The sequence below is a fragment of the Apostichopus japonicus genome, chromosome 13 (assembly GCF_037975245.1).
Source record: "Apostichopus japonicus isolate 1M-3 chromosome 13, ASM3797524v1, whole genome shotgun sequence".
NCBI lineage: Eukaryota > Metazoa > Echinodermata > Holothuroidea > Aspidochirotida > Stichopodidae > Apostichopus > Apostichopus japonicus.
The window spans coordinates 14,652,027-14,664,715 of NC_092573.1; the positions used below are offsets into that span (position 1 = coordinate 14,652,027).

General features: G+C 39.0%; 1 protein-coding gene across 2 annotated transcripts; it reads right to left on the bottom strand.

The window, feature by feature from the left end:
* Positions 1–2,445: 2,445 nt before the first annotated feature.
* LOC139978686 (S-adenosylmethionine-dependent methyltransferase Rv2258c-like) lies at positions 2,446–12,640 on the bottom strand. 2 transcript variants are annotated; one of them, XM_071989089.1, is made up of 5 exons: positions 11,819–12,640; positions 7,386–7,573; positions 6,772–6,983; positions 4,412–4,534; positions 2,446–4,067 (listed from the first exon to the last, which is right to left on the bottom strand). In XM_071989089.1, the coding sequence occupies exons 1-5, from the start codon at positions 11,876–11,878 to the stop codon at positions 3,499–3,501; spliced, it is 1,152 nt and encodes a 383-aa protein (XP_071845190.1). In that variant the 5' UTR covers positions 11,879–12,640; the 3' UTR covers positions 2,446–3,498. The 2 variants fall into 2 exon arrangements, with proteins under 2 accessions (XP_071845190.1, XP_071845192.1); XM_071989091.1 differs by lacking the exon at positions 11,819–12,640 and adding an exon at positions 10,601–10,918.
* Between the last annotated feature and the right edge of the window lie 49 nt (positions 12,641–12,689).

Below are 12,689 nucleotides of genomic sequence, written 5' to 3' on the forward strand. Positions count from 1 at the left end.
CTACACAAGTCTGACACAAGAATTAGATTATTTTCGAATAATGGAGGCAAGAATGGGAGAAAAACTAGACGGGAAGTCATGGGGGATTGCATTGACTTCAGACGGGGATATCTAGGACTGACACCAACGTCCCTTAGGACATCCTATATGGAACGCGAAAAGGGCAACCATATTTCGTTGTCTAAACTAAGTATGTTGCTGTCTAAACTAAAGTTGTTGCTTCTGTTTTATCATGTTGTTGCTCAAACTTTGGTTGTTGTCTAAACTTACGTTGTTGTCTAAACTTCCGTTGTTGTCTAAACTTTCGTTGCTGCCTAAACTTACGTTGTTGTCTAAACCAACGTTGCCGTCTAAAGTTAGTTCCGTTGTCTACTAACGTTATTGCCCAATCACGTGATATAAAAATATGGGCTATTCGCGCGAAATTCAACTTGCGCTGTATATACATACACGTCGTTAATTTGCTGACCAATTACGAAATAGTCAGTAAGATTGACATGTATCCCAACCCAATTACAAACCGGTCAACGCTCTCCACCATGCTACATACATGAACTGACCCCGCCCACTTTGCTCCTCTAGTAACTTCCCGTATATGCGAAGAACAAAGGCGGCCTTGTCCACGGGACTGTTTTCCTAAACCCAGGCAGCAAGAACTAACCCCCTGCGTATAGTAATCATATGAAGCCCACGTGGTAAAGCAATTGTTGAACAGCGCCGATGGCAACAACGTAAGTTATAGACAACGAAATCAGTTTGCCCTTTTTCGCGCGTGCACGCGCGAAAAGGGCAAACTGATTTCGTTGTCTAATCTAAGTTTGTTGTTGCCTAAACTAAAGTTGTTGCTGCTGTTTTACCATGCTGTTGCTCAAACTCACGTTGATGTCTAAAATTCCGTTGTCTAAACTTACGTCGTTGTCTAAACTTACGTTAAACTTAGCAACGAAATAAGTTTGCCCTTTTCGCGTTCCATAATCCTAGTGGCAGGTCTCCCAACGAATACTATGCTGTATTTATATACGTTCATACTGTTATGTAATTGCATGAGCCACCAAAGTCGTCCCTGAATTGCTTAATTGACGTCATCGCTGCAGATTTGCAGAGAGACACATCAGACCCAGAGATCCAGCAAGCTGTCCAACAACAAGTCAACAAATATACTGTTACTTGTTAAAATGTTACTGAATTAGACCTTCAGTGAGTATGTACTTGAAAATACATTTACGTACCATCATCTACAGGCGCTTTCAACGAGTATGATGAGTTAGTGCTGCCAAAGACAAAGATACAATGTCTTTGCCTAAGAAATAATACTTTGTACGAAAAACGATCAAGTGTATTTTTGGTAGCACCTGTGTCGTTACCTTTAGAATTAATTCTGTGGCTGTCACTACTTTATTGGCTTCAATTATAGCACGCTATAGCTAGGAAAGTTTTGTAATTACGCAATCGACCTGCCAGGGTCGTAAATCGATCTGCAGGCTCTACCTGCATATCTTCTTAACACTATTTAGACTCCGATGAGTCAGCTCAGCCACGCGAATCAGTCTCCCTACATAAATAGGAAAATGCTAGCACTGTAATATTTCCCTCCCCTCTCTACAGAGGCCGGCCTAATCACAGGAACGAATCGCTCAAAACGTGATGAATAGTAAGGGTCGACCCAGCACATTTGGCAAAGAAAATTTGGCCGATAAGCCTAAACACCATTTGGCTCTTTGTGTAAACACTGTGCGGAAATATGTTCATGTCTACAGTGTAGTTAATCATACAGCGTTCACACAGACCCTCGTTGCATACAAGAAAAAATATGTTGCAGCTAGGCGTTGCAGACTAATTGGTAAAAAAAGAGGTCGTTTTACGTCCAAGACAGGTCGATTACGTAATCTCAAGAAACTTTTTCCATGATAGCGTGCTACAGTTGGGGTCTATAAACAGCAGACCTTTAAGAAAGGTTTGTGGTTCAGTAACCGCCGGGTAATAGTAAGGTGGGTTTTCATCCAAGAGAGTTTCCCATCTGGAGTGACTTTCTGAACTGAATGGATTCCAAATTTGAGTTAAAATGTTTACAGATTACAGGTTAGACCACAGATTAGAGGTTGTAAGGGTAGCCCTATCCAAATATATGTGAATATATGACAAAAAAGTCATCAGAATCACACAAAGTTTTGAAATCAACTATCGAAATGCAGTTCCAGTCAGCATGCATCTCTTTAGAGATTACGTAGCCTATTTGGTTTCTAATATATAATCTGACCTCTTGCAACTTTTAGCTTCATTATGAGTTACCGTGGTAATCAATATTGCTGTATCCTGTAACAATCCATATTTTAATAGCAATGCAGGCCTGCAGCCTGGGAGGTCTGTGTTGGAGGGACACTAACAATTTTGGGAGGGGCCCTGTACATTGTGACGGTGAGATGAGGTGAGGAGGGGTGGCCTGACTACGGCAATGTAGCAGTGTAGAAATGACCAAGGCTCCAAACAATAAATTACAAAAACAATACCTGTTACCTGTTTTATTCATCGTAGAGTTGTCAAGGTAAGTCAGGAAGAGAAAGAAAGGTAAATCACCAGCAAGCAAAATTTGTACTTAATTACCACAATCATCAAAATGATACACAGAACGGAAATTTAAAGTTTCCAATCCCCATACACCTCTCGAAAGATCACATAGTTTGGTTTGTAATTAACTCTTACATCTTATAACATCCGCCCCCCCCCCCCCCTCCTAGCAGTGTAGCAACAATTACCAAAGATTCCAAAAAATACATTCAAAATAATCCCTTCAGAAAAAGTACTGTAATGTGAGTTACCAGAGATTAAATTTAAGAGAATGCTAATCAGTGCAATATTATTCATAGTAGACCTGCCATATTCTGTGAGGGTAGAACGGATGTGTCGAATGTTTAACAGTTTACCAGTTCTTTCGTTTCATTATTAGGCCTGAATTGATTTGGAACTAGAACGACTTTGTTGACTTAACAGATAAATTATACCCGATGACAAACATGATCTGTCAATCTATGTGAGATGCATTTTTTTATGGCATAGTCCACTTAGCCTTACGTATACAAACTACTTTTTTCAACGTATGAAAAGTGCCACAGTAAAATGAGAAAGTTATAGAATTCTGCAGTTGCTCTGTGAACCTAACTTCAACTTACTTTGACTAACTGTGTCATTTCAAACATTAACATATAACTTTGTAGACAAATTCCCAGAACGCTGAAGTTGGAAAATCTGGGAATAAGTATTTTACTTATTAATAATTTGGTTGTCATGGAAACTTGAATCGAAGGTCTTGTTTGTCGACAGCATTCTGCTTTCATCAGCACAATCCTTTTTATTACTATTATTATTACTATTATCATTAAATCATTTACAGGTTGTCAAGAAAGCTATACATTCATGAATAATCTGGTTGTGCTAATAACTTGAACAGATAGTTTTGTCTCCAAAGCATCAGCCTAATTGGCAAGACTGGTGCTAGGCTTATTAAGCAACTTTACAGTGAAAGTAGTGTCTGTAAGACCTAAATTCTGGTACCAGACCTGATTGCAACATTTCAAATCCAGCAGATGTAACAATTTCTGTAATTTTCTCCACACCACACATTGCTCCTAGGCCGACACCACCGGCTCCTAGTGATAGGGGTAAGCATCCCAGCAAACTAGCAGAATACAAATTAACAGCTGCGGGTACCCTATCTATGTTGTCTTTTATAGCCGAGTAACCATGGCAATCGATTATGGAGAGCAGTCCGCCTGGTCCAAGGATCCTCTTGATCTCAGCCAAACATGTCATCGGATGAGCCAGATCATGAAATACATTATTCATGAAGGCATATTGGAAATGCCCTGAAATGTCATCTGGTAATTTGGAGATATCCCCCGCTGAAAACTTGCAGTTTTTCAGACTTTCTTCCTCGGCTTGTCTTTTGGCTCCTTGGCAATTTACTTCTAGATAGTCTACACCATGAAATGTACTCCTGGGAAATGCCCTAGCTAATGCACAGGTTGATGCACCCTTCCCACAGCCTAGATCAATGACTGTTATGCCAGTTTCTGTGAAAACAAATCATAAAATTGAACAATAAGAAGGAAGGTATACCCATTTTTATAACTTTACAGTTTAATGTGTATAAAAAATATTAGTATCAATATTAACTTTGTAAACGTTACTGTGACGGTACATCAAGGCTTAGGAGGAGGAAGGAGGGGGGGGGGGGAGGAGGGGAGGATTATAGCAAAACGAGAAACAAAACAAAATTTGTATTATTAAGTTTCCAAGTTACTGTGAAAATATGAAACGCTGCGTTTCTTTTCTTGATTGCACCATGCACATAATTGATTAAGAGGTTTATCAGTACGTTTAGGGCTATGAAAGCTATGATTCACTCGATAATTACCCAGTTGATTCTTCAGTTCTGGAAATAAAGGAATGAAACTGTTTACAAGATGGTTTTTAATCCAACGATTACCAAACTTGGCGGTGTGGTCAGACCTTCCTGGATAATCATCATACGAGGTTCCTGGCAATGAAGATGAATCACAGCTCTTGAAAACTGCTGAAAATATCTATAACACATTTATCAGAAAAACAAATATTCAAATCTATTGCCATGGTGATGTCACTACATGCTCTGCAAGTGTTGTCAGAATTTTCTACGGGCTATATGTTATGACAACGGCTTCAAACTTGAAATGTACATAACCTATTTATCACAAAACGTTGTACATAAAACTTCATTAATCTTTGATTGCTATATCGCTTTTACCAAATGTTTACCGAATAAACCGATCAAAATGAGACAGCAACTTGGTTAATCAAATTATTCAAACCCTCATGTTGCTTATTTTATTCATATAACCATATTAATCAGGGGCGTATCCAGGATTTACCAATAGGGGGGCGCCAGGCATGAATGATCGCCGTCCTGGGGGATGGGTCTAAGGGGAGGGGGTGTAGCCTACAATTTTTGCTTTCAAAGAAGGGCTGAAATGCAAAATGGTGTCATATGCATGGGCGGCGATCCGTACTTCCGAGTGAGGGGGGGGGGGTATATGACCTTGTTGACTATCTAAGCGTAGCGCCACCATGAGTTGGCGCGAAGCGTACAAGAAAATTTTGGGATTAACAAACCCTCTAGATGGCCGGAAACGGCACTTCCCGAGGTTTCCAAGCGGCATATACCCAACTTTAAAATAGGGATGTCATGTCCGAAATATCTCATAATCAGGATCCAAATACTTTTCTTTTTAATTTCGGGTGTTATTTTGGGAAAATTGCCCCTGTCAATCTTGTTTCAGGCGCAACGTTAGAATGTTCGAGAGCTCTGTTATATTATTCGATGAAGAAAATGGCCTCATGCAGGCTATTATAGGCCTATACACATGCAATACACAATTACACATAGTTACATTCCTAGGTACCGATTGCTAGGGCATCCAGGTGAAACGTGTATTAAGCATTACCCTGGTTACATGAGATTCTCAGCTGTTCGAGGGAACATGTACGTGTGTAGGCCTACTATAGGGCCTATATGAATACTATGAGGGTGCATATATGTACTATATCAATACCGTGGGCGCAATAATACATTTTGTTGTTATAGGGCCAATGAAGCCTACAGTCGACTATTTTTGCTTTATAAAGACGCTTTATTTGAAAAGATCGCACTGCGTTTATGGTAGGCGAGAAATGATGCTAAAAAAGAGCCGTACATTAACGAAGATGCATAAATGTAGGCATGAAAATATTCTTATCCCTGGCATTTTGTGGGGGGGGGGGTATGGTGCATTACATCCCCTCCACCCATTTTCATGGGGGGATATATCCCCCCTCCACCCAGGATTGCCGCCCATGGCCATATGTGATCCATTTTTCGACCTTAATAATAAGCAACATTTCCAGTAAATATGGACACAAAATGCACAATTTAGTATGGCTGGCATGTCATTTAGTGTTTATAGTGATAATACAAACACAATTACCATCTATGTTTCTAAAACTATTATGCCGCCGAACTTTGCCAGAACCTTTTTTTTGGCAAACAAAAAATAAAGCATACGGGAGGGGGGGGGGGGGTTGAGCGATCACCGACATCTCACATAAAGGTCGTCATCAATTTTTTTTTTTTTTGCTAAACTTCTTTTTTTTTTGGGTGACGGCCAATAGGGGGGGCGCGCGCCTGTTGCGCCCCCCCCCCCCTGGATACGCCCCTGTTAATTATAATGAACGAAAGAATCCATGATTCTGGTCAAGTGTGAGTCTGATAACCTGTTATGACATTAAATTTCATACATGCCTTTGTAGAAATTTTGCAACGTAGATATTTTCAAAGTCAATTCATATGAAACATTTGAACTCGCAAAAATTTACATGGACTTAGTAAACATGGACAATTCTTGAAGTTCAACACAAAAAAAGGCTGCTTTAATGACTTAATTTCAATTATCTTAATTTCTTAATCTTAATTTCTTAATCTTAATTTCTTAAAATCTTAATTTCTTAATTTCTTATTTCTTATTTTATTTCTTATTTCTATATCTTATTTCTATATCTTATTTCTTAATTTCTTAAAATCTTAATTTCTTAATATCTTAATTATCTTAATTTCAATTCAATGCAGGAGGATCTAATATACATACATACAATTATAAATACATAACTCCCGTATTTAGTATTTTATTATGGAGCATTAATTTTCAAATAATCAACAGTGAAATACAATAGCATATGGATCATACATTTCAAAACTAATAATACCTGCTGGTCCTTCTGTCGGAAAACTTGCTTTAACCTTTTCGAATCCATCCTTGGTGAGGTTGACCAGGAGACTCGCCGCATAAGACTTGTTACAGGATCCGCCTTTCGTCAGGTAAGGCACACGATTGGCTTGTAGGAAATACTTGTCGCCAGTGGAATCAATGCTGACAATCTTGGCCGTAACCATGGCACCCAGCCATTCACGTATATACCTGTATACCAGGTAATGGTAAGTTAAATACATGCAGTGTTACAGGAAGTGTCACAGGAAGTGAGGATAAAGAGCCATTTGTTGCTCTTATCAATGATAGATAACTCTGTCATAGGTTTTGTATTTCATTTTGATGCCCTCTTGGACTACATTCATATGAGACTAGTGTAGCATACTAGATCACTGCCATTCTTCCAAAGTTATCAGCATTATGGCTTACTGTGTGATAGACATTTAGTAAATGCAGAGTTTAAGAAAAGAAGAGGTGCTTTTCTTTTCAACCTATAGTCTAGAACTTTCTTTCTCTTCTTTTGTTTTTGAACAAAACAACTTCATAACCTGGACCAAGAAATCTATCATCTAATTACAACGTGCTTAATTGATAACTTCAGCGTGTATTCACCTTTCTTTCATTCCCGCAGCAGCTGCTATCTCCTCACTACTGTTTGGCACCGACAGCTCGGCAATCACATCAAACAGACCAAGATCATACCCCATAGCAATCATCACGCTTGCAAAGCCATGCTGAATAATTTCTTCCATCCGTGGACCAAAATCTCTACTCAGATCGGTTTGACCTTTTGATGCCATCTGAAATAAACAAAATCAAAGTTTTGTAATGGCAGTGAGTACAATATGTCTTAAGTGCGAGTTATAAGTATGTGTAAAAAGTCAGACTTGGAAAAATGCATTCTCTGCTGCACAAATCTTACAATTGAAGAATTCCGGCAATTAAAACAGGTATACGATAGACATCACTTGCACATAGCAAGAAGCAACCTCACTATGGTGTAGCAGTAGAAATGGTCCCAAATGGAGAGTCCACGTTCACCCAAACTCTAGCCCAAGCATGATTTGGATTTTGTTAAAGTAATTTGGCAACCAGATATAGTATCTCAGCCTTTCTCTGTTGAGGACATGGTTTTCTTTTGAATTCCCATGTTTGTGGTTATAAGGAGAGACATTTACTGCGCCCCGAAAGGTCGATTTCGTGCTCACCTCTGCCCTAAACTAAGCCTAGGCTATTAATGATATCATGCCTAGCATGAGACCAATACATCTATTGGGCCTAACTTACATTGATATGAGATAGCCGTGTAAGTTCACCCAGCTAACCTTTCGTATTTTGTTGTATATTGTTGAATTGACAAAATTGTTGCAGAATTGCATATAGAGATATACTAGACCCAACAACCTACGCAACAAGTGAAACTAATACTGTTTAAGTTTGAACTTGAAAATAAATTAACCGTACTACAGACTACAGAGGCTCTCAAGGAATACGATATGTTCAATTTGTTTCAAAATATAACTTTGCATAACATGTGCGAAATTTCCATAAGCGATATGGTAAATAAATTTGACATATTGTGTTTGAAGCTCCAAGGTTATGAGCACATGTATGGACATCGAGCAGTAAGTCAACGGACTGCGGGCGAAACGCCTTCGAGCCAACGGTGGGCCTAACAGTAATTCGAGGCTCGCCCGCAGTCGAATACTGAACGTTTTGTCGGTGGTATGCCAATGTCTTTAATAATGTATTCTTCCATTTATACATTATTTTTCTACTGATACGGCGCCGTACTAGTCAAATAGATTATTTTCATAAATTATGACAGTTGATGTCAAATGGAATTTGTATCACGTTTCCAGCTCTGTTGGAATTTTAATGTGACTAACGGAAACTAGTCAATGCATGTGTGTAGAATTAAGTGGGTGATTTTCAATAGGTTTTATTAATTGAATATCCAGAACAGACTATAATTAAGAGACACAAAAACCTTTACAAGTGTGTAGGCTATTCCAGATATAATGACAGTAAAGTGAAACCTAATTCCAATATAAAAACCTATAGGCTATGTTATTATAGGTCGCAAATTATTACCTGTGAAGTGAAACCTAATTCCAATATAAAAACATATAGGCTATGTTATTATAGGTCGCAAATTATTACCTGTCATGTTTTAAGGTTATGATATGTCAGCATGCATACAGTATATAAATATAAAGGAAGCTGAAGACTTTAAACATGAGCAGCTTGTCTTCAAGCAGGTCTTTTGTCCTGTTACAACAAGCATCATATATTTTACAGTGACACATTAAATTTTCAGTTTGCAGTATTAATATGAAGGGGCCATACACCTTTCAATATTAAAAGAAAGTTTAAGTACCAGCAAGCAAAATGTACTTAGTCCACCAAAATTACACCATCATCAAAATGACACAAGAATGGAAATTTAAAGTTTCCTGTCCCCAAACACCTCTTGAAAGACCACTTAGTTTGGTTTCTAATAAACTCTCATAGATCTTGTAACCGCATGCGTGGTCTATCTTGATACTCTGCGAACAATCTGTACGTCTTTAATATCGAGTAACAGTCCCTATCTTTCGATATCAGTGCAGGCTTGTAGCCAGGAAAACTGAGTTGCAGGGGCATCAACAATTTACGGAGGGGCACATATGCAGTACTCGTGTCCTGTAACGTGTGAATGTTCTCTACACATGATAGTGGCAGAGAACGGGTGGAACATTAGGCCTTATCTGCATCACGGGGGGAAGGTGCCGGGAGGGTACGCATGCACTCTGTGTCCTGACCTGGCTACGTGACGGCCCCCTAACAGTGTGACAGTTACCAAGGGTTCCAAAAACTACATTCAAAGTAGTCCCTGTAACAAAACTCAACGTAATATGAGTTACAATTAAGAGATGATATTTACGAGAATGCTAATCAGTGCCATTTTTATTCGTGTCCAGCGAGGGAAGAACGATTTTGTCGAACGTTTAACAGCTTGCCATTTCTTTAGTTTAATTATGAAGATTATGTTGAGGGCATGGTTTGTTTGAATTCCCTTGTTGGTGGTTATAGGCATAGAACTTTACTGAACAGTATTTAAGGAAATGAATAAAATCTTCTTTTAAACTTTTTGCTTTAGACGATTGGAAGTCGACATTATAACGTATCGTCTCTCAGTGTGTCCAATTACAATTATTCAAATATATAACTGTGAAACATTTTGTCACCTGCTAAACCCGCAACTGATATACCACCTATATGTAGCCTACTTTATAGGGAAATGAGTATAAGCTACATCACAAAAGCAGGTCTTTCAATATTACGCCGTTCTTAAAAGTAACGTGCTTGTATGGTAGGCGTTCCACACACAGGCACGCCAGAGCCATAGATATACAGCTCTGACACATATATATAATCACCAGCCCCGACTTGAACGCATATAGGTTAATCCAATCCCGGCTGTCAAGTGACATTAGCATCCGAGAACCTGCATGAGAGTTTGGTTTTAGGTCTAATTTACATTAGACCAGAGGTGGGGAAAACACATTTTCTGCTAACAGATGAACATGTAGGCCGGCCTAACCTATATTTATATAACTTTCTGACCAGAGATAGATTCCTTTCCACATAATAGCCTATATTATACATGTAGGCTACATAGTACATGTAAAGTATCCTTATCATTATTCATACATCAGGTATACGCTGATTGGATAGACTGTGGCGCGCAAAAGTAATTTCGTGCCAACCCCCGATATTAATGATGGGCATATTCGGCCTAAATTTATATGGCCTGCGATAGCTAGTTAAGTTATTCAGCCTACCTTCTTACTATATACACAGTTTGAACTGCTACACCGGTAATCTGATCTAGTTTCGAATGAGGTGTAACAGAAGTGTTAGACACGTACACCATCGATGCCAGAAAATATACACACAGCTTGCTACCGTCGGTAATTAGACACTAGTGTACAGTCAATACATGCAGCTACGGTTAATACCCACAACACAGTGTACATATAGCAGCGATGGACATCTCAGCATGGGAGTTGTTATGGAACTCCCTGATCTCGGGGGGTACACGTTGTCAGTCCGACACGTTTTCAGTCCGAAAATAAAATACACGTTTTGAGTCCGATAAAAACGAGTTTTCAGTCCGACACGTTTTCAGTCCGAAAATAAAATACACGTTTTTAGTCCGAAAAAAACGAGTTTTCAGTCCGACACCTCTTCAGTCCGAAAATAAAATACACGATTCCTGTCCGAAAATAAAATACACGTTTTTAGTCCGAAAATAAAATACACGTTTTATGATCGAAAATAAAATACACTATTTAAGTCCGAAAAAACGAGTTTTCAGTCCGACACGTTTTCAGTCCGAAAATAAAAGATACAATTTACATGCATCTTGGTGCAGAATAGAGAAGTGTTTCGTCTAAAATGAAAAAAGGCCCCCACTATATGGGTAAAAAGTAAAAACGTGATTTCAAATAATCCCTGGGCTCAAGCCATGCAACAACATGGATAATTAAGTGACTACGCACCATCCATGACATCCTACGACCGAACAAGAACGCAACCGTGCGTGGTGATTACTTGCCGAAATGTTCCTAACTCACCTCGCATCCTAGTGTTGTTTATTGGTGATATTATGGCATTAAAACTGCTTTCATTGCCCAACTGAAAACGGGTATCTCATTTTCGGACTGAAAACGTGTATTTCATTTTCGGACTGAAAACGTGTATTTTATTTTCGGACTGAAAATGTGTAATTCATTTTCGGACTAAAAACTTGTCGGACTGAGGGGTGTACCCCATCTCGGGTACAGATAAAAGATAACAAGGTATCCCGTTTCATAACTGTCTGCATTTTGTAGCGACAAGAAGAAAACTTCATTTGCAAGCAACGGAAAGTTAACTTTTTCAGAGGGCGGCACCCGGGCGAGTCTTCAATGTGTTACTTAATTGCAGATGGGTGCAGCGGACCTCACAAGCTGTGCAACAAATAAACTACTGTTGAAAATGAGAATATATTTACATACCGTGATCTTGGCTTTACAGACGCTCTCAAAATATACGATATGGTAAATTCTTCTAAACATATATAATACTGATTATAAATACTGAAGGCAGTACGAATTTTGCGGTACACGATATGGTAACTTAATTGAATATGTTGTGGTTGTAGTGTCATGGTTGAGAGCACCTGTGTGGGTCGACCATATCGAATACAAAGGCGTCTGCCTGGTGAAGAAAACTGCATAAAACGTGCAACAATAGCTATCTTACTTTTGAAGCGAAGGGTCACTTTTGCCAAGTTTTAAAGTCATCCTTGGTCTCTATACACCAAACGTCACAACCAACGCACAGTATATCTCGCAACTATACAGTAGCCTACAGTATTGTGCCCATGGGGTTATCACTAAGATCAAAGGAATGGGAAGGGGATGTGCTACCGCTACACTCTACAGGTTGTCCAAGTTATTATTAATATTTTTAGTTCCGAAGGTCCAAAGACTTTGAATGGAGGATTTGGATCTTCTCCATGTGTGTACAAAAGTTCAGTTTATTACCTAATGCAACTTTCATAACAGCCAATGTTTTATACTGTGTCACTGTAAAAGTTGGAACATGATGTAGTGGATGAATAAATACAGGATCTCTGGTCAACAGTTAAAGCTCCCATTATAGTTCAATACAATGCTTCTAAATCTTTTCCTCTACTTGCTCACACCCATTAATAGTGGAATACCTATTGCACCCCTTTACCAGCTGTGGATGAATGCTTTGTACATTGTTCTTTATACCAATAGCTTTTTAATGCAACTTCCCACACTCTGCATGGCTGCCTTGCATCCCCAGGGGCTTGTGAACTATAGGTTGTCTAGGCTGGCCTTACAACAACAGAAAACA